The sequence below is a fragment of the Eurosta solidaginis genome, chromosome X (assembly GCF_040869045.1).
Source record: "Eurosta solidaginis isolate ZX-2024a chromosome X, ASM4086904v1, whole genome shotgun sequence".
Classification (NCBI taxonomy): domain Eukaryota; kingdom Metazoa; phylum Arthropoda; class Insecta; order Diptera; family Tephritidae; genus Eurosta; species Eurosta solidaginis.
The window spans coordinates 12,868,157-12,891,471 of record NC_090324.1 but is presented as its reverse complement, the minus strand read 5'-3'; the positions used below and the strand labels follow the sequence as shown (position 1 = coordinate 12,891,471).

Here is a 23,315-nt window from a genome sequence, read left to right as displayed (position 1 = left end):
CGCTCGCTACTGTGGCTGTTAAGGTCAAAAAAGAAGACCTGGTCCACCGCCTCCTTATTCCGATGCGGGGTGGTTCCATGGCAATATCAAACTATCTGCCTGTGACGACGCCAGGTCGGTGAAGCTTTATAAAGTCCTAAGTACATACAAAATGTTAGAAGAACGAACTGGGGATACTATAGGTAAAAAGCTATCTGAAGGGGTGCGAGCCCCATAAAGCGAGGAGGAGCTGGACGTTCTTGTAAATAAGTTCAGTCAAAAATGTAGGAATGCTTTAGATAGGGCTTACCCGACTAAAAAGGTTACGGAAACTCACAAACCCCAATGGTGGTCGTCCGATCTTGAGAAGCTTAGGAAGTCATGTAGGGCGGCCTTTAATAAAGCAAAGCATGATGGACATGAATCCTCATGGGCTGCTTATAATAAAATAAATGTAAGGCGCGATAACCTCCGAAGAGATCTAAGGCCGAGCTTCTCTTCCAATTTGCGTCGTGCTCCTCTTGATTTTTCCCTACAAATTGGCCGGACGGGACCTACATGTTTTATGCCGACTCCGAACGGCATCTGCAAGGCAGATGAGTTTTCACTGAGAGCTTTTCATGGCAGAAATACAATCGGAGCGCTTGCCAGACACTGCCGAGGGGCGACCTCGCTTAGAAAAATTTTCTTCTAATTGAAAAATCTTATTTCTAAAATTTTGATGTTGCTTTGCCCGGGAGTTGAACACAGGGCATACGGTGTGATAGGCGGAGCACGCTACCATCACACCACGGTGGCCGCCGCGAAACGAAAATAAATATATTTATAAAAAGTAATCCGAAATGGAATGCGATCCTCCTGGAGGGATTTCTGCGGCAGGATTGAATCCAGATCCGCGGCTTCCCGGTTAAGGAAGGTGCTGCCGAAATCTCCAACTCAGCTAATTTACATCCAAAGCCGGATGGGCACTGGACGGACTCCAGCGCTGAAACCATAAACTTGCTTATGGATACACACTTCCCAGCAAGGGCGGGCGTGTTTTCAAATATTGTCAGCGGAGGGTCACCTAATTATCAGATAATAAGCGAAATCACAGATGATAAAAGGATATACTGGGCTTTACAGACCTTCAAGCCCTATAAATCGCCGGGGCCGGATGGAATTTTTCCGGCTCAGCTACAGTATACTGCCGAACTTATAAGGCCCTTGATAAAAGGGATGTTTATAGGTTGTCTTAGGCTCAATTACGTACCAGTATCGTAGAGGGAAGTCAACGTGGTCTTTATCACCAAGGCAGGGAAGCCCTCATACTCAAAACCAAACGATTATAGGCCTATAAGCATATCTTATTTTCTGCTTAAAGCACTCTAAAGGCTACTAGAGGACTATATCAGGAGGATGATTGAGCCATCGCTTCTTTCGCAAGCTCAACATGCCTATACTAAGGGTAGGTCAACTGACACGGCCTTGCACTCACTGGTTTCCGTTATCGAAAGGTCACTAGATCTCAAGGAATACACATTGGTGGCATATAGATATAGCAGGTGCCTTCAGCAACGTTCTCCCGGAGGCCATCACCTCGGCGCTGACCGATCAAAGGGTCGACGCGAGCCTGGTGGAGTTTATATATAATCTGCTTACACGTAGGCAGATTAAAACTGAGCTAGGTGGATGCATGATCAGCAGACCGGTCGGCAGAGGCACTCCGTAGGGAGGTGGTCTCTCTCCGCTACTTTGGTTGGTTACCGTCAACCAACTAGTACGCCTCATGGAATCAGGTCACCAAGTGATCACGTATGCAGATGACATCTGCGTCACCATGCGGGCGAAATTTGCGCAAACTCTTTGCAACCTAATGGAAGGGGCACTATCAAAAATTTCGCACTGGGCCACATCCACAGGTTTGGAAGTCAACCCGGATAAAACCGAGCTTGTCCTCTTCACGAGGAGGTACAAAGTACCAAATCTAACACCCCCAAGAATTGGGGGTAAGTTTTTTTTTAGCGATCAAGTCAAGTATTTGGGAGTCATTCTGGATAGGAAGCTATTATGGCTTGACCATATAGTGGAACGATCCAAGAAGGCAGCAGCAGCGCTGTTCACTTGCAAGAGGGCAGTTGGCACCTCCTGGGGATTCTCCCCTAAGGTAGCCTACTGGATTTACACAACCATTGTGCGCCCGATTCTTCTTTATGGTGCCTTGGTCTGGTGGCCTGCACTAGCTAAAACTACCTCAACAATATGCTATACATTCCACCTATTGACCTGGTGGCGAAGGAAATAGAGGTCATCGCCGCTCTACGCATAAGGGAAACAGGTCTCTGGTCCAATGGATCTAGTAGACACGCAACAGTCCAGTGCACAAACGCCCCAGTCCCAATACCGGTACGCATTGACTACTGCACGCCAATGAAGGTCTTCGTTAAAAACTATAGTATATATATACCATCGCGACAAGACTGGAATACCAGACAACATACGGCACTGGCTGCAATCAACATATTCACGGATGGTTCTAAGCTTTACAGGAAGATGGGAGCAGGCCTCTTTTCACCGGATCTGGGCCTAGAGGTCTCTTTTCGCCTACCAGATCACTGCATTATTTACCAAGCGGAAATGATGGCAATACACAGGGCTGTGAACCATCTCGGGTCTATGCCTAAGGATGGTAAAAGGGTGTTTATTTTCTCAGACAGACAGGCCGCATTAAAGGCCCTTGACTCCTTCGTCGACAACGCAAAGTCGGTCACTGAATGCCGCAGATCACTTAACGAGATATCTTAGCACTTCAGTATCAGTCTTATATAGGTACCTGGGCACTGGGATATTGAAAGCAACTGCAGAGCAGACGAGCTGGCAAGAAGAGGCACCACCGACCACATCCTTCCGGGAAATGATTCCGTAGGTATACCCATGGCCACTTTCAGGCTTCGTGTGAACACAAGCACTATAATAATTGCAAATGGACTATGGTCAGCCATATCATCGTATGAGACATCCAGGCTAACTTGGCCCCCATATGACAAGGGGCGTACTGGAGCGCTTCTGATTTTAAACAAATCAGTTCTATCGTCCCTCATAACGCTTCTAACAGGGCATTGCTTAATAGGCACGCATGGTGCTAGAATTGTCCATCCTTGGTAAACCTTTTCTACATGACCTTACTAAGGTTTCTAGCTATGAAATCAAGGCTCTAGCAAAATATATAATTTCCACGAAGTGGTTTGACCGGCTTTAGGTAGGGTGGGGGTCCTCTTTGAGACCGTATATGGTATTACAATGGGCCCATTGGTGGCCTAAGTAGTGAGCTGTTACCATAGTGTCCAGCTCAGCCCTTGCAACCTAAACTAACCTAACCTAAAATAAATAGTCCGTCTTGTCAGAGATAAAGGTCGGGCCGTGGTCGCCTTTCCTGCAATACCTGCTGGAATTATGTTCAGCAGGACATTCAGTGCCAAGGTAGGTGTTGTTCTAAGAGCGCCACTGATACCGACCAGCGCCGTCCGTTGCACTGACACTAACATTTTGGAGATGCTCGCCGTGTCCTGCTTTCCACCAGACCAGCACCCCATAGAGAAGAATCGGTTTGACCATCATCTCATAAAGCCAGTGTACTGCTCCCGGCGAGAGTCCCCATCTTTTTTCGATAGCCCTCTACAGTAGTACAAGGAAACCGCGGCCTTCCTGGTCCCATCTTCCACATTGGGTCTCCAGGACAATTTCTTGTCCAAAACCATCCACAAATATTTAACCCTATTCGCAAGTCCAATCGAGGGAGTTCTGAAATCGGGCATCTTATATCCCCCTGTAAAAAGAACCAATTCCCTTTTTCGCGGGTTGACCGCCAGTCCACATGATTCAGCCCACCTAGCCTGTGCAGGTAGCCCTGCAGAGTACGGCGCAGAATGCCCAGAAATCTGCCCGTCACTAGGATAGCCAGGTCATCTGCATAGACAACCATCCGACAGCCATTGGCTTTCAGCTCCACAAGAAGCTCGTTGACTACCACAACCCAGAGCAGAGGAGATAGGACAGCCCCCTGTGGCATGCTCCTGCACTCCATCCTCTCAATTATGGCTCCTCCCCACTCCGCTGCAACAGTTCTGCTGCAGAGAAATTTGTTAATAAATTCAACCACAGCCCCTCGACTCCTAAACCAACCAGAGCTCTTTCAATTGCCCCCGGGAAAGACATTGTTAAAAACCCACTCGATGTCTAGGAAGACAACCATAGCAAACTTTATGTGTTCTATGGACCCCTCTATCAGTGGCGTAGTGAGGTTTTCTTGCGCCCGGGGAAAAATATTAATATAATAATAATAAAACTATGCTGCAAAATAAACATTATTTATATCCCTTGTCTTTTCAAATTTTTCACATCACAGGACTTGACACTGACTTAGTTTACATACGGCCATATTGTTCACGACGTGGATCTTGCACATAACACAACCACTGGACAGCCACTTCGATGGCACAACGTTACTACTGTGGAACTTTTGGTTGTGACGTTCGAACAAATATATCCGAAATTGCCTACAATACACAAAGGTGCATAAAAATCCTCAAATCGCTGCAACGGAGAAAGTTGCAGGGCTGCCAAATTTCCCACTTAGAACTGTCACGGAATATCTTCTTAAGACGTCTAAGCGCCGAGGCATCCCAAAAGACAATTGTTTGATGTAGTTGCGCCTCCAAAGTAGATAAGAAGACATCTGCTTAAGCCATATGACGAGATCTGGTGTAGTATGATACAGAGCAACACGAACGCAGAGTATGTGATTTCCCTCAAACTCAGGCTCCCGATTTTGCAGACATCGCCGAAGAAGAATGTACACTTCCGAAGGATATGCGCGTTACTCTGCCCCAACTTCGATCTCTATATATGGCCCCAGCCTGGTGTATAGCAAAAATCTTGTATTCGTCTTCTGTAATGTGGAACAAAAATCTCTAATAGCAACTTTTTCTTGCTAAAACCATGTTGAAACTGCTCGATTCCTTGGACCTCCGTTATAGGAATTTATTTAAAGTTTCTTGTGTGTTCTAGCTTATTAACAACAACAAAAACAAGAACCATACATGGACGAACGGGAAAAAGACAACGCCGCCTAGTTCTGTCGATGATAAATAGGAAAATGCGCTGCTCTCTGCATGTCATCAAAACAAAATCGTGATGCCCCACTTAACGGCAAATTGGGGGAAAAAGGTTTCGGAAAAATTCAACTTCCACAAATTAATATTCCCCAGTTGGACTAGGTGAATTGTTCAGCTGCGAAGACCTGCAACATCTCTAATCATGGAAGTAAGCTGAATGCTGGTATAGCAAATTATGACCATGCATGGTTAAATCGTACAAATAAAAAAAAAAAAAAAAAACTATAAAACCGAACTAAAAAAAATTCATACCGAATTGTCTATTTATTTTATTTTTCTGGTTTATCGGGAATTTTTAAAGTCAAATATACTAAAATTTTTGTTTGTATCCTTTGGTTTAGCATTTCCACAAAGTTTTTGAGAGAGATTTTAAATTTTTTTTAAAAATCAAAAAATAATTACGGCCTCCGAGAAGAGATAATGGTTTTACCTTCCTTTATTTTTATCATGGGCTTAAGATATCATCCATAAGTAGACTCATACACATATTTACTCATACATGTTTAATAATAATATAATTATAATACATTAGTAATACTGAGATATTCAAGTTTGGAAAAACCACTTCTCCATACGAAGTTATAAAAGTAAGTAATTCTAACGGAGTTTATTATCCCTGTTTAACAAATTTCCAACTTCTAAGATAAAACCAAATATAATATTAAGGTAATTTAGTCGTGTCGAGAAAGAGATTTAGTCGAGAAATTTCACATTCTGCGGAAAGACCAATATCTCTAGCCGATTTTGCGGCGCCTTCTTTCACGTTTTACTATAGCAATATCCCATTTTTCACAAAGAGACTTCGCTTTTTCTATTGCTTCTTCACAGAGAGTGTCCCGAATTTCGGATTTACGTTTTAAGTTTTTGTTAAAGCATTTTTTAATAATTCCTATCGTAACGTTGAACATGAGAAAAAAAGATATATGCTTTCAATTATTCCAAAACCTGTCGCAAGTGTTCTGGATATATGCATGAATTTTTTAGTATAGAACATTTTTTCCAGAAATCAGTTATAATAAAAATACAAACTATTCAGGAAGTTCTCCTTTGCGGGCCATTTGATGCCCCCTGTGAGTAGCGCCCGGGGCAAGATAAAGATAACCATGGCCGTGTGCCAAGACTTCGGGTTATAGCTAAGCCTGAGGCAGTTAGTGTAGATGATGGCCAACCAGCGGCCGGAAATCCCCAGAGACCTTTTACGTTGGGCAGGAATGATGTCATCCGGGCCCGGAGACTATAGGGCTTGAACGAACTTATAGCCTAGGTTATTTGACTTTCCCGTAGTGGAATGGAAGGCATTCCTTCGTGGTCTACGACCGCCGACCATGTAGGCGAAGATCCCTGCGCAACTGGGACATCGTAAAAATTTTTAAGCAATAGAAGGTTTAGGGATTCCTCGCTACTCATCGACCAGTCCCCATTATCATCCCTCAGATACCCTAAAGAGGTGGGATTCCTAGAGAGTATTTTTCTAAGCCTTGTGGATTCATTGCAGCCTTCTACGATTTCAAAGAGGCTTCTCCATTAGTCTCGCTTGGCTATCCTTATTACATAATTATAATTACGCAGACTCACCTTACAGAGCTCCCAGTTCGGGGATAGTTAAATCATCCTGGCTCTATTGAAAAGCCGCCTACTGGACGCTCTTAGGTCGTAAAGAGAATCAGAACACCAGGGCGGCTTGCCCTTCCCCTGTAAGTTTTCAACGGACAGGACAGTTGAAAGGCGCTATTGCTTGCGGAGGTGAAGTTTTCCACCAGAACGTCTATCTCAGATTCGGACAGGTTCGAGTAAACGGTAGGCGCCATATATATACAATACAAGTCGCAGTTAGTACTTTTAGGGTTCCTCACAAATGTTTTACCAGGATGTTCTTCCTTCACCGAGAACTGATCAGAGAAAGAATGTTCTTTGAGGACCCTCCAACCCGATATCCGATCTTCCAGTTCTCTACTAAGCAGGGTGAGGTCCAGGACCTCCTCCCTAACCGCAGTAACAAAAGTGGGGTCACTCCCTTATTACATATACAGAGTCCCTCATCTATAATAAGAGTTAATAAAAACTCACCTCGAGAATTTGTATCCGAGCTTCCCCACATGATGTGGTGGCATTAGCATCGGCACCCGCAATCACGCCAACATCTCTCCGCCTTGCTTTGGTGGTGATTTCGGCCAGTATCACAGGTGTTGGTACCGCTACGTCCCCAAGGTGTTGAATTTTCCCGTTCTTAATCCGGAAATCTTTCCACCGTTACTACTTAGCCAAGGGTCCTGAACAAGGACTGTATCCACTCCGCCTATTTCAAGGCAGAGCAACAAATTAGCAGAGGCCACCTTAAAGTGCTGAAGATTCATTTTACGGATGTCCATCATCACCACCCTTCTTCCGCACCCCATCCTTAGCGGACTCGCCCTCGGAGGATAGGAGATCCTCCTCCCTACCAAGCAGACAACATACACTGATGACGGATAATAAGTAGTTATTAAATTAATATATAGGCACATCGCGAGCCTGTCACGAACAAGTATATGCAAACTCCTAATAGCGACTTTTAGCAGTTTATGTTAGCAAAATATTTCCAACTATTGACTATATTGAAATCAGCGAAGAGAGAAATGTGCGGGATAAATTTTTGTACTTTTTTCCATACCCATGATGCGATCGACGGGCGGAAAGGTACTGCGCCGTCAAGTTCTGTTGACATCTATAGAGCTATTTGCATTATAAACTATAAAATACATAATAACGCTGCTCTAACGAGGACATCATAATCGTACTTTCCGACATCGAGTCTACCTGGGAAAGTAAGCGTCTTTGGTATCTCAGTTGAAACATTCAGCCTCTCCGGACGAGCTGAATCCCTCATTGCGAAAATGGTTTAGGTCCTGTTGGTGATGGAAACTAAGCTACCTTCTGATGTGGGCAATTAGTAGAAAACTGGGATAGCCTTGTGCAAATCGATTAAACAACAAGGAATATTATTAACTTTGGCTGCTCGTTGTGTTGCACCGGTTACGATGATTAAGCGGCGAATCCTGTTTCACTAACAGACGAGGCTCTGGCGACCCCAACATCCTCATGGAACTTGGGGGTGGGAGTGAGGATTTTGGCCTGAAGGTTTAATGTGGCCACATAAATCGTTCGCGAGATGGTCGGGCTAGCATTTTAATGGTGCTGTGGTACCGGAGCGTACCTGATCTGTATCCGGCAAAGGACCATCACATCGATAACACTCCCCAAAACCTTCGGGGAGCAACCTTATCGCTACAACAACAACAACATCAAGCCTATACTGCCAACACAATATCCACAATAGTTGTCATCACCACCATAATATCTATATTAATGATATAACCAATTCTCTAAAGTACTGTGATATTAAACTTTTTGCTGACGATACATTGTTGATGCTTAGTGGAGGTAATATCACTGCAATATGTATAAAATTACATGAAGGCTTAAATAGAGTATATGATTGATTATGCTCAAATAGATTGAGACTCAATATAAGCAAAACAAAATTAATGGTTATATAAAGAAGGAATTTTCAAAACAATGAGTTACCACTACTAAATATAAACAGCGAAGCTATTGACTATCAAGTATTTAGGAATCAAAATCGATGATAAACTCAACTTTAGTGAGCACATCGATTACACGGTTGGAAAATAGCCTAAAAGCAAAGAACCTGTAAGTACTTAAGTAGACGGTACAAGGTAATGGTTTACAGATCGATAATCGAACCTCACTTCATATATTGTCCAACATTATTCTTCATTATGAGAGATAAACAAGTTTACAAATTGCAAAAGCAACAGAACCGAGCTATGCGATTTATTATTAGGAAGCGCTATGACACACCTATCAGAGATATGCACGCTACTCCAAATTGGCTAAGCATTAAACAGGTACTGTTTTATCATACGATGAAGTTTATTAGAAACATAATAGAAAACAGCTTGCCTGATTATTTGAAAAGTAACATAAAATATGTAAGAAATGTTCATTCCGTAAATACAAGAAGAAGAAATGATTTTACTCTACCTACTTATGGAACAGAAGCAGACAAACGTAGTTTGTACTATAAAGGATTAAAATTCTACAATGAATTGCCAAATGATGCTAAATCTAGTAACATAAGGGAATTTAAATACAAATTGTACAATTACTGTAGAACACTGCCATTCTAGTGCAAGATGGGCAAACTTTCGAATCATCAATAGCATTGCTTATATGCCGACTACTCTACACTGGCACTAGGAAGATTTCCCACGTACGCCGTAGTAGCCGAAGCTCATACTGTAACGCATCACTCAACCTAATACATCGCCGTTCAGATGTTGCCTTCGCACTTTAAATACGTTAACAGCGTCAGATACAACTGGCGAAACCCATTCGTCTGCTATCCATCTCTCACTCCATTTGGGCAGTCAATAGATGCATATAAATTACTTTAATTAGATTATATATTAATTACTATATATAGGTATAAGCTAGGCTTAGTATGAGCTGTAAGAAATAAATAAATAAAATACAATAAAGGTAAAGGTAGCTGCTAAAAAGATTTAAGTCCCCAAGGTCACAAGAAAGCAAGAAACCCGAATTGTTAATAATTCAAAATAACTTTTGATTGATTTTTTATAAATACTTTAATTGGCAAAAGTCAAATATACACAAATTTTCGTTTTTTTCCTTTGGTTTTGGCATTTCTACAAAGTTGTAGAGAGTGATTTTTCAATTTTTCTAAAAATCAAGTAGGGTAGAAGAGGGAGGCTTCGACATGAGGGAGACTTCGACTTTTTCAAATTTGGCCGCCGTTATTACTGCCATTGTTTTTATTCCACCAATAAACAGTAACCGAATTGAGTGTGACGCTGTCATGAAAGCTATTCAGTGCTTGTTCAACGGCGATAGTATGCAGACGAGATTTTTTATTTTTGAAAAGTGTTGATCTAAAAATTGCTGGTAAGTATTCGCGTGTAAAGTGTACAATATAGAATATATAACATGAGTTTTCTGCCCATTAATATTGCAATAAAATTAAGATTTATTGCTTTTAAAGACTTTTTCCATAACACTAAGATGTATATTTTGGAGCGGAAAATGTGAAATAAGTGCAGGGGGGAGGGTTCGACAATATGTTTTGGGAGGCTTCGACAAAGTTTTTACTTAGCAAGTAATATTTTACAGCCATCAAGATGCCAAATATCTACAAAAGAAAGTTCCCTGAAAAGATCATCAACGAAGACAAAATGAAAAAAGCCATTGAGGAGATAAAACAAAAAAAAAGAAACGCCATCAAGCGCTGCTCGGAGATATAACTTGAAGCGGACAACACTAATATCTCGAATTTCAAAAGAGCAAACAAATATGGGAACTGTTAAAGATTTTCAGTCGAAGTTTTCTTCCAGTCAAGTACTTACAGCTACCCAGGAAAAAGACTTAAGGGTTTACTTCAAGAAATGTTCAAATCTTCATCATGGATTGGCGTATGACTTGGCTAGATGATTCGTTTTTGTTTTTGTTATTATGTTCACTGACAAAACAAATTTCTTTTACACTGGTGTAGTCGCGGAAGTTGAAAATTCGACGTGCGTCGCGAAATTACTCAGACATCAAAATAAAACCCAATATTTCTATGAACCGATTGTAGAAGACAGACACTTGGTTTCAAAGCAGGATATAATAAGTATATTGCCCACAACTGAACATCCACCAAGAACTTCACGTGCGAAAAGCAAGTTTATTTTTAACTTTGATTTTTCAAATTTAGATGTTCGTTAAAAGTGCAGTTAAACTTTATTTTTCGCTTAAATTTTTTAAGTTTTTGTTCGAAAAATTTGTTACTGTATTGAAATAAATAACATCAAATATGAATTAAAAATCGTATTTAGAGTTTTTCCCAACATCCTTTTTTTATTTTGCTGGTTAAATTGCTATATTTGATAAATGTCGAAACCTCCCACCCAATGTCGAAGTCGAAGGGAGGTTTCGTCATATTTTTTGTTTTTGGTTATTTGATTATAATTTAAAAAGAAAAGGATGTGGAATATTAACCACAAATCCGAAGTGTCATAAGCATACATGGCATCAGTAATTAGAAAGGAGTTATCTATTTCTCATTCTAGTTTCTCTAAAAAAATCATTTTCTCTTAACCTGTCGAAGCCTCCCCCTCTACCCTAACGATTATGGCCGCCGAGAAGAGAGAACGGGTTTGCCTTATAATCATGACCATACCTACAAAAAGCTCGGTATAAAAGTATTTATTGCAGATTTTATTGTTATCGGGCATACTTTTGGTACCTACTTGTATTTACTAGTTTCGTTTTTACCTAAACTGATCAGTTCAAATAGGTATCGAATTATATATATGGACATACTTTTTTAACATAATTTCTGAGGCCCCTTTAGAGAACAAACGGTATCCTCCATTTGGAAGAGATATAACTGTCCCCATGCTTTTGCGTACAGAGTTGAATGTATATACTCGTGTAAATTTATCCTCAGTAATCTCGTCACGTATTGACTGATATTTAACTCCTAATCCTTGTACGAATCCGAGCAAAGCACATTCAGTTTTGTTGCCAACTTGTATAGGTAAATCGCCAGGATTATGACCAGGCTGTAATAGGATAGATATTTTATTTGAAAGAGTTATACGTAAAAAATACATACCATGATATTAGAAGTATAAGCTGAGTTAATTGAAATGCCCATAGTAATCAAGTTGCCCACATGTTGTGGTATATCATTCAATGTTGGAAGACCTTTACACAATTTTTCGCAAATATAAGATTGCACGACTGTCATTCGATTTGTTGTGAGCGTTCCGGTCTTATCTGAACATATGGCAGTAGCATTGCCCATCGTTTCGCAGGCATCTAAATGCCGCACCAAATTGTTATCCTTCATCATTTTCTAAAATTTTTAATGAAATATGGAATATAATTATTCAAAATCTCTTATTATAATCGATGCATTATTTACCTTTACAGAATATGCTAAAGACAGTGTCACCGCCAACGGTAAACCTTCGGGCACAGCTACTACCAAAACAGTCACACCAATAATTAAATGTTTAACCAAATTATTGGCATAAGTGTTTTTCCATGGTTTTTTCTCGATAACAAAAGTCTTTACGCAAAACTGTATGACCAATATAATTACAGTTAGAACAGCTATTGTAGATCCAGCATATCCAATTTGTATAGCCAATTTAGTCAATTTGGCTTGCAGGACAGATTTTTCTTTTTTATGGGTAGGTTCCACTGGTGATGTAGATTGTTGTACATAGTTACCATCAGCTTCTACTTTGATGCCATCTGTTGAAGGTGACATATGCATATTTTTTACCGAAACTCGACCATCTTCTGCGCCTTACGAGAAGCAAAATAAAGTGTTTATATATTTGTATTAAATAGCATGACAAGTAAATATGGCTTTTACTCAATAAAATAATTTTAAGCTAGTTCACCGGAACTAGATCAGTGACATTTGTTTTTCGAACAGTGCATTATTAGTAATGCTTCCGCTGTTCATTATAACATCAATATTAATTACATGCATTTAATTGGGGAGACAAGCTGGCATCTAATATATAAAATTCTTGTGTCACGGTGTTAAGAGGCATAACTCCTCCGAAACGGCTAAATCGATTGTCATGAAATTTTGTGAGCATATTGGGTAGGTCTGAGAATCAGTCATCGTCTAACTTTTTTTCACTAGATGGCTAAGGTCTTGAGATCAAAACGTGGACGTGAGTAATCCTGGGATGTGTTTGTACAATATGGGTATCAAATAGAAGCTGTTTATTAGTTCTTAGATACGGGGTATTTTTCGTACCCCTGGGTAACTAAGGTCGTCATATATAGGCTAAATCGTGGACCGGGTACCTCTAGGATGTGTTTATACAATATGGATAACAAATAAATATGCTGATAAGTGCTTTCTATGAGGGTAATTTTCATACCCCTGGGTGACTAGGGTATCGAGATTTAGGCCAAAATGTGGACCCGTGTACCTCTAGAATGTGTTTATATAATATGGACAACAAATGAAAGCTGTTGATGAGTGATTTATTACAGGGTAATTTTCACACCCCTGGGTGACTAAGGTCACGAGATATAGGCCAAACCGTGGATCCGTGTACCCCTAGAATGTGTTTATACAATATGGATATCAAATGAAAGCTGCTGATGAATGCTTTAGTACAGGGTAGTTTTCATACCTATTGGTGATTGGGGTCTGGAAATAAAGACCAAAACGTGGATCGGAGTAATAATAGAATGTGTTTTTACATTATGGTATCAAATTGAAGTTGTTGATGTGTGCTTTCGTACATGGTATTTTTTACAAAACTGGGTGACTAGGGTCTTCGAGATATAGACCAAAATGTGGACCTGGGTAACTCTTGGATGTGTTTGTAAAATATGGGTTTCAAATGGAAGCTGTTGATGTTAGCTTAAGGGCCGTTTTCTCTTCTAGCCTTTAATTTTAGCGCTCACTTTATCTTGCCTATAAGTGAATTTTCGTTTGCTCAAGTGCTTTTTAAATTACCGTGCGGAAAAATTTACCGGCATCTCATATGCCCTTTAAAATTAGTTTTTAGGTTTAAACGTAAATAAACAAAAAATGTTATAAAAAACAGGTTCCAATGAGATTCAAACCGTTGCACTTTGCGTTTTTCATAGCATAGGTTCAGCCGCAACAATATATTCTTTAAGCGGGAGTCATTGGTGCCGTATGTCGTATCGCTGTAGTCGTATCCCTAACGTAATCAGCTGTTTATCGTTACGACGGTAAACCAAAAACCAATTGGTTGGCTACGATACGGTTACGACCTTAGCGGCACTAATAATCGATTGCATTGATTCCCATAAGGTTGGTCGAATCAGCTGTTATGAGGTTACCGATACGGTTACCGATAAAGCACCAATGTCTGCAGCTTTACTTAGGTTTAAATTAAAGCATATCATGTCAAGCCTAAAAGTATGCAGGAAAAAAAACGTAGTACACTTTTAATGTGATGTTTCCACATCTAAATCAAATGCAAGCTTTATTTTTCACGACATATGAGAAAGCAAAAATCGTTAAAGTTGACTTTAAAGTGAGGAATATTTTACCTGCCCGGTAAGTTAATTTAACTTTATTGGGTCGATGAGAAAACGACACTTAAAGTAAAGTAATTTTTATTGTGACATGTCAAGCCATTTCCAGGATATAGACCTAAATATTGACTAGGGCTACCAGTGGATAGGTATCAAATAAAAGGGTTTTCATATCGGATAGGCCTGATAATCGGTCAACATATATCTCGGTATGGTTCCATAAATGTTAAGGGTAGTCACCACTTATTTTTTTATTTTTTTTTGGCAAAATTGTTTTTTATTTTTTTATGATACAGCATTAAAAACTACATACAACCATGACGTTTCTTTCCGGGAAGTAGACCAGGAACCTAACTATTTCAAGGAATTTGTTATAAGGAAATTATTACAAGGAAGAGGAAGAGATAGAGGAAAAGGAAGAAGAGGAAGAAGAAAACCATGAGGAAGATGAAGAGAATGAGGGAGAGAAAGAGGAAATAGAAGAGGTCATATCTATTGGTGACTAGGGTCTCAATATATCGGCCAAAGCGTTGAACCTGGTACCCCTAAAAAATGTTTATACAATATGAACATCAAATGAAAACTGTTGATAAGTGCTTTAGTACGGGGTAATTTTCATACCTATTGGTGACTAGGGTCTCGAGATATAGGCCAGGAGACTAACTTTATTTTACAATTTCAGTTCCTTAAATATAATTCACATAACTCAATAAGTACCGATATTCGATGGTATATATTCTATGGTATATATTCAAATTTCTTAGCTTAGCACTATTTATAAAATTCATACTTCTCAACATATTGTAACGAATTTAATGAAAATCCGCTTATTTTACACCTTCTACTAACGTCCGTATCGCTAAATTGTTGAATAAATAACTCCAATATTCAATAATGCAAAATGGTCTTTATTAGATTACTTTGAAAGTACTTCACAATAACACTTATACTTCGTAACCAATAGCGTGCTTAAATCAAACTGAATACTGACTACTCAGCTTGTGCTGCTTTTATACTCTCTGCCCAAATGTCTAGACGTTTCTTCTTCTACAATCCTCTACCTGGTCACCAGCCATAGGCGCATGTATTTGTAGTGTATAACCATATGCGTGTGTATATGTGAGTACTACTTCGGCTGATGATGACATGCGTTTGTGAGTATATCTCTGCTGCTTGTATGTATGTGTTTATGTAGCTTGCTTTAAGGTTTTTGTTGTTGTGCATTTATTCAGTGATGTGAATATTCGTCGCATTATGTTTTAGAAAAGCAATTAACAAAAATGGGAGCGCAGCATTCTTATGCTTGCTTCCTTATATGCTTTGCCCTTGTTAAATGTGATATTAGCAAGTGAACAAACAAATATGAGTAATTAACTATATGTAAATTTGTATGCAAACCAATGGTATATTAGTAGCAAATGAAAATAAGTCAGCAAATCAAAGTAAACAATGCAAGTAAAAATGATTGGGGTGAATGACTTGTGTTATTCTGGCCTTGAACAGCTTAGGCATATAATTAAATAGTAGTGAGGTATGTATAAAACATATGTTCAAAAAATTCAGCGGTTGCCAATCTATGACCCAACATTCCGGCCCCGTTGAATAACATTTCAAACCGGCAGAGGTGCCAACCTGTGAATCGGTCGCCGAATTACTCCCTTAGATGTACGAATATTGACCACTCGAACTCTGGAATCTTTTCCTAGAATACAGTTTGTAATTCTGCCAAGTTGCCATTTTTGTGATGGTAAATTGTCCTCTTGGATAATAACCATTGTATTGTCATTGATATTTGGAGGCTCAACAAACCACTTTGACCGCGTTGAAGCTCCGCAAATATAAATATGCTGCGATTAAGGTAGCCCTTGGCCGATTTAACTACGGCATCCCATATACCGGCAAAAGGAGGTCCCCTGGGGGGAAAAATTAAAGTTTAGAAATTCATTAGCACAATGTCTTAAAAAAACACGGCAGACGAAGATGGCAATATACGCTTTATAAGGTGTCTTACCAAGAATTCGCAAATAAACATTAACTGGTCCACAAAAGTCGATACCGCAGCGTGCAAAAGGGCGAGATGGATTTAACCGTTCAACCGGTAACTGTCCCATTATCCGGTTCATTAGCTTTGGCTTATAGCGTACGTAATGTACGCATGACCTGACGATGCGCCTTGCTACGTCGCGAGCGTTGATTACCCAAAACTGGAGTGATACTAGTGCCTTGAGTCCTGCGTAGTAGTGCTTCAGATGAAGATGACGAACTTAGTGCATAACGAAATCGCATTTGTTTGGTAATAAAATTGGGTGCTTTCTTTCCTCTGGGATATCTGCATATTCTAGACTGCCACGAACCTTCAGTATTTGAAATCCTTCCATGTATTCAAGAAAAGGGTTCAAGTAACGCAATGGGCCATTCGTCGTAAGATCTCTCTGTAAAAGATTAATGTTATTAGCAAAATTTTTTTTTCGTATGTTCCAACTTATGCAAAGCAAAGCGTGTTGCAATCCTTGCAGTGAAAGTGTATGAATGTCATCAGGTTTGATATGGTGTCGTAATTTGTTAATAAAGCGAAACATTCAGGCTACTAATTGAAGTGCGCTAGTGTAACTATTACGCTGATAGATGATTTCTAAAATGAAATTGGTACTAACTCAACAATTTCCATGTCAATGTCGCCGCACCTGCCCTTTGGCCACTTGTCTGGGGTTTCATACAAAAACGTTGGTCCATTGTACCATATTGACTTGGCATGTTCTTCCACAGTCGCTCCTCTAGACACCAAATCTGATGGGTGGCAATGTGTTGGGACATTTTTCCAATGAGCGCCTTTAGTTAAATCTTGAATTTGAAAACCCGGTTTCCTACAAAGGTCGAAAGTGTTACCGAATGCATTTTTAGCCAATGTAATACGATTTGGGAATCTGTCCAAAGAAATGTGGCAAACGATTTATTAATAATGATTTGTTTAATTTTTTCTATAAGACGAGCAAGAAGAGCGCCACAAAGTTCTAATTTAGGTAAAGTTTGTTTTTTGATGGATGAAACTCTGGATCTTGCGGTGAGCAAGTTGACGATGGTAGTTCCACACTTTTTGGTAACACGGGCATATATTGCACAACCATACGCATGAACTGATGCATCACAGAATCCATGTAACTCAAGTCCGATAACAATATCTATTCACCATAATTGATGAAAGTGAAGATAAACAGTTTAAGAAGTTTTTCCAAATGCTTGCAATGTTCTGTGGCACCGATTCATCCCAATTCAAATTCAGCAACTATAATTCTTGCAGTAAAATTTTGGATATAATAACCACAGGAGCCAAAAAACCACTTCGACCCACTCGAAAAGGTACGATGCTATAGAAAGAATTGAACGTTTTGTAAATTTTCGTGTGGAGCCGAGTTTTGCATCGAAAAACAATCAAGATTTTGATTCCATTGTAGGCCCAGAGTGCTTGTAATAGATGCGTCTACGTTCAGATCCTTTGCAGAGTTGTCTTCTCTGAATTTATGATGATTAGAGTGCCACTTCGATAACTCAAATTTTCCTAATTCTAATGACTGAGTTACCTCCTGGTTTATTCGAGAGAGTTCGACCAGTGTATCAGCACCACACAATAAGTCATCTAGGTAAAACGATTCCTTGACGATTTTTGCTCCAATTCGAAATTGTTCTGAATGCTGCTTCAGCTAGATATATTAAACTCCGTATAAGTTGATATGTGTTTATATCTTCAGTCGGCGAATTCCTCCATAGGATTTACTGGAACTTTCGACCGTCTTATTGCTGTGAGTGCAAACCTACAGAGACGGAAACGAAGAATAAGGGTAAACAGTTTATATTAAATTGTAGGCCAACCATTTGAATATCGTTTGATGATTTTTGGGTTGTTGTTTGACAAGAGGCATCAAATACGACTCGAAGCTTCGTTGTTGTACTTGTTGGCTTCAACACACAGTAATGTGGGATGTAATAATGTAGTTCGCTCAGGTTCCAGATGTTCTACAATGCTCATGTGTCCCAAACGCTCGTATTCGTCCATAAATTCCACATATTGTTCCCTCAATTGTGATGATATCTATAATCGACGCTCTTGTGCATTAAATCGTCTCAATGCCGTTGTATAAGAATCGCCCAAAACAACCTGGATTATATTTGAAAGGTAATTTTACAATTATTCTACCATCGTGTTTCCTTGACACTGTTTTGTTGTACAACTGGTTGGTTCACGTGTCCAAGCCTCTGGTTTACTCGCAACTTTTTTCAACTTCCACAACATTTCCAATTTGGTGTGTAAATAATCGAAGGCTTTAAATAAATAAGATGATTTCGTTAAGCTCTTATTATCCGTTTGGTAACGTCCCGAAACAACCCAGCCTAAGAGGGATTTTTGCAAAATAGGTAAGTTAGGTCCAAGTTACGTTCGACTAACAGACAGCAGAATAGAGAATGTTTCTGTACCCAATAGCATGTTTATTTTCTTTGGTACATAAAACTCATCATCAGCAAGTACTACGTTGTTTGGTATATTCCATGCTGAAATGTCGATTTCAGGATCTGGCTGACAAGCTATGTTCGATGTGATGCAAGACGTTAATGGGAGCACGAAACCAGTGACTTGCGGCCTTATGTTCGTTGTAGTTTTGTATTTGATGTTTGTTGATGACACACCGATGCTTTGAATTTCTACGTTCTGCTTGTTTCTTGGCAGTAACAACCTTTCCACAAACTCATCAGTTATAAAACCAGTAAGGAAGGTTAAGTTCGGGTGTAACCGAACATTACATACTCAGCTCAGAGCTTTGGAGACAAAACAAGGGAAAATCACCATTTAGCAAAATGAACCTGGGTAACCCTGGAATGTGTTTGTATGACATGGGTTTCAAATGGAAGGTATTAAAGAGTATTTTGAAAGCGAGTGGGCCATAATTCTATAGGTGGACTCCATTTCGGAATATCGCCATAAAGGTGGACCAGGGGTGACTCTAGAATGTGTTTGTACGATATGGTTATCAAATGAAAGGCGTTAATGAGTATTTTAAAAGGGAGTGGGCCTTAGTTCTATAGGTGGACGCCTTTTCGAGATATCGCCATAAAGGTGGACCAGGGGTGACTCTAGAGTGCGGTTGTATGATATGGGTATCAAATGAAAGGTGTTAATGAGTATTTTAAAAGGGAGTATGCCTTAGTTCAATAGATGGACGCCTTTTCGAAATATCGCCATAAAGGTGTGCCAGGGGTGACTAGAATGCGTTTGTACGATATGGGTATGAAATGAAAGGTGTTAATGGTTATTTAAAACGTAGTGGGCCTTAGTTCTATAGGTTGACGCCTTTTCGAGATATCGCCATAAAAGTGGACCAGGGGTGACTAGAATGTGTTTGTACGATATGGGTATGAAATGAAAGGTGTTAATGATTATTTAAAACGTAGTGGGCCTTAGTTCTATAGGTGGACGCCTTTTCGAGATATCGCCATAAAGGTGGACCAGGGTGACTCTAGAATTTGTTTGTATTATATGGGTATAAAATGAAAGGTGTTAATGATTATTTAAAAGGGAGTGGGCCTTAGTTCTATAGGTGGACGCCTTTTCGAGGTAACGCCATAAAGGTGGACCCGGGTGACTCTATAATGTGCTTGTACGATATGAGTATCAAATTAAAGGTGTTAATGAGGGTTTTAAAAGGGAGTGGCTCTTAGTTGTATATGCGAAAGCGTTTTCGAGATATCGACTAAAATGTGGAACAGGGTGACCCAGAACATCATCTGGCAGGTACCGCTAATTTATTTATTTATGTAATACCACGAACAGTATTCCTTCCAAGATTCCAAGGGCTTTTGATTCCGCCCTGAATAATTTTTCCATTTTCTTCTACTTAATATGGTAGGTGTCAAACCCATTTTACAAAGTTTTTTCTAAAGTTATATCTTGCGTCAATAAACCAATCCAATTACCATGTTTCATCTCTTTTTCCATATTTGGTAAAGAATTATCGCATTTTTTTTCATTTTTCGTAATTTTCGATATCCAAAATGTGGGTGTGTCATAGTCGGATTTCGACCATTTTCTATACCAAGATAAAGTGAGTTCAGATAAGTACGTGAACTAAGTTTAGTAAAGATATATCGAATTTTGCTCAAGTTATCGTGTTAACGTCCGAGCGGAAGGACAGACGGCCGACTGTGTATAAAAACTGGGCGTGGCTTCAACCGATTTCGCCCATTTTCACAGAAAACAGTTATCGTCATAGGGTCTATGCCCCTTCCAAATTTCACAAGAATTGGTAAATTTTTGTTCGACTTATGGCATTAAAAGTATTCTAGACGAATTAAATGAAAAAGGGCGGAGCCACGCCCATTTTGAAATTTTCTTTTATTTTTGTATTTTGTTGCACCATATCATTACTGGAGTTGAATGTTGACATAATTTACTTATATACTGTATATTAATTTTTTTGTTAAAATTTGATTTAAAAAAAAAATTTTTAAGTGAACACGCCCACACGCCCGTCATCCGATTTTGCTAATTTTTATTTAGCACACATACAGTAATAGCAGTAACATTCCTGCCAAATTTCATTACGATATCTTCAACGGCTGCCAAATTACAGCTTGCAAAACTTTTAAATTACCTTCTTTTAAAAGTAGGCGGCGCCACGCCCATTGTCCAAAATTTTACAAATTTTCTATTTTGCGTCATAAGGTTAACGCACCTACCAAGTTTCATCGCTTTATCTGTCTTTGGTAATGAATTATCGCACTTTTTCGATATCGAAAAAGTAGGCGTGGTTGTAGTCCGATTTCATTCATCTGAGATGAGCGCCCAGGAACCTACATACCAAATTTCATCAAGATACCTCAAAATTTACTCAAGTTATCGTGTTTACGGACGGACGGACGGACATGGCTGAATAAATTTCTTGTTTCGCTCAGATCATTTTGATATATAGAAGTCTATATCTATCTCGATTAGTTTATGCCGTTACGGATTACCGTTATGCGAACAAAGTTAATATAATCTGTGAGCTCTGCTCAGCTGAGTACATATTGTCCCGAATATTGGCAAAATTAAGGAGTGCTGCCGTCTCTAAGCCGATGCTAAGTAGTGACGTGAATGCACATCAATAATTCAATCATTATGTATCTACATAAACGAAACAATAGCTGTGACTACAAATATGTACCATGTACGTATACGAGCAGCGGAGAGTCAATGCACTAACCCATGCATATATCTGAGATACTCCTATAAGTATGCAATGAGAAACACTATAAAATTGTGCAATTGTAGTTACAGCTGAGAAGTTTGAGAGCTCATGGATAATGCTAGTGGATTCTAGAAAATGGGAATGTTAAAATCAAAGAGTATAAAAGGCGACAGATGTAGAGGCGCTGTAATTCAGTTTGATTTGAGCACTCAATCAGTTATTGATTAAGCACGCGATCTGGCGGCCAGTTAGAGTTTAATTTGAGTTATTAAGCCAGCGAGTAGAAAAGTATAAGTGTTATTGTGAAGTACTTTAATAAAGGACATTTTTCCATTATTCAATATTGGAGTTATTTATTCAACAGTTTAGTGATTCGAGCTTAGCAGAGGATTGCAAATAAGAGGATTTGCAGCAAATTCGTAACAGTATAATAAACTTGCGAACAAAAATCCAGTAGTGCGGTGCCCAACTTATAACTACCTGTTACGTCACGAACATGAATCTTTTCGGTAGCGAGGATTACATTTTCCGACGACGAATTGTTCATATGTGTATGTACGGCTGCTCCTTGTGAAGTGGATTTCTGAGCTACTGCTTGTTGGCTAGACGCGGACACCCGTTGAAGTAACCTATGGTGTTGCCGTGCACAAACCTTGCATCTGAGTGCTGATGGACAATGAGCTACTTGATGTCCCTTCGAAAGGTAACGGAGATACAATCATATTTTCTTTAAATTGTCGTAGCTTTGGGTGACATTCAAAGATTTGAAACGTTCACAGTTTGGAACCATGTGGCCTGTGTTGGAACAAAATTGGCAAGACATACGGGAGCAAGAAAATGTGTACCCTTTTGAGATTCCTTGACTTTGTGGTTGATTTGCTGCTACTTTGTCCGAATGAACTACCAGTGTGCGTGTTAGTCAGAGACTCCAAATATTGACAGTGTCATTCCAGGGCCTGTGTACGCTCCTCCCATGATGACAAAGTTTTAAAGTCCAGCGATTCCTTCCATTTTTTGTTGGTCTGTTCATCGGATTTCTGAAAAACCTTATAAATGAGCATAGCTTGGGATATTTTCCTGTCAGTGCCTAGCGACGTCAGCGAACAATAAATAGCAGACGCCTTATCAACAAAACTTCTAAGCTGAATACCGTTTAGTTTTGTAACCGCAGGCAAATCAAATAATTACGATAATATAAGGGTTTTGTTGTCATACCGTACCATAAGTCTAAAGCCTTTGCATCAACAGCATACAGCAAAGCTTGGCCTTGGAGACAATTTCGCAAATGTTTGAATTTTTCAATATTTGTTAAATTGAACTCTCGGTCTATAATTTGTTTGAAAGATAAAATAAAGTTTTGATTATTCGAATACTTGCCATCACAGGATGGAAGCTTGAGCCGTGGAAGTATTGACGTCGATTGTACTACGCAAGTTGTGTCCGAAAAATGAAACGTTGTTATCTTCCGACAGTTGGGTTTGAATGGCTAGTTTAGTTGTTACGTACAGTTCTTTCAGGTCAGCCGTCCTCCATCCTCAGCAGCCAATCATTCGATGTCAATTTGAATTGAGAGAATCTGCTTAAAATAAGACTCGGGGATACCCAGGCGACATTTGTATTCTGCAGTTGACCAGTTGGCCTAGAGTGTTGGTAGCAATTAAGACGCGTAACAAGGCTTTGTCTAAATGGAAAGCAAACCCTTACCAGTCTAACTATAATTCCTTCAAAGCCACCAGGAACAGAGCAACTTCTGTTATCAGATGCGAAAAGCGCAATTTTTGTGTTACCAAGATTGACGCCTCCCTGCCTCCTAATGTTTAATGGCGTAACCTTAAACGTCTGCGTGTATGTGGCAGTG

At 39.6% G+C, this 23,315-nt stretch overlaps 1 protein-coding gene across 10 annotated transcripts in view; it reads right to left on the bottom strand.

Moving 5' to 3' along the window:
• LOC137234572 (plasma membrane calcium-transporting ATPase 2-like) overlaps positions 1-23,315 on the bottom strand; it is a 2,440,841-nt gene that overhangs the window by 1,324,801 nt on the left and 1,092,725 nt on the right. For 9 of the 10 annotated variants that reach the window (XM_067758033.1, XM_067758039.1, XM_067758029.1 and 6 more), the window contains 3 exons: positions 12,121-12,509; positions 11,809-12,051; positions 11,514-11,755 (listed from right to left, as the gene is read on the bottom strand). In XM_067758033.1, the coding sequence (XP_067614134.1) occupies positions 11,514-11,755; positions 11,809-12,051; positions 12,121-12,509 (874 nt within the window). The remainder of the gene's footprint in view (positions 1-11,513; positions 11,756-11,808; positions 12,052-12,120; positions 12,510-23,315) is intronic. The other variant, XM_067758030.1, reaches the window with a different exon arrangement.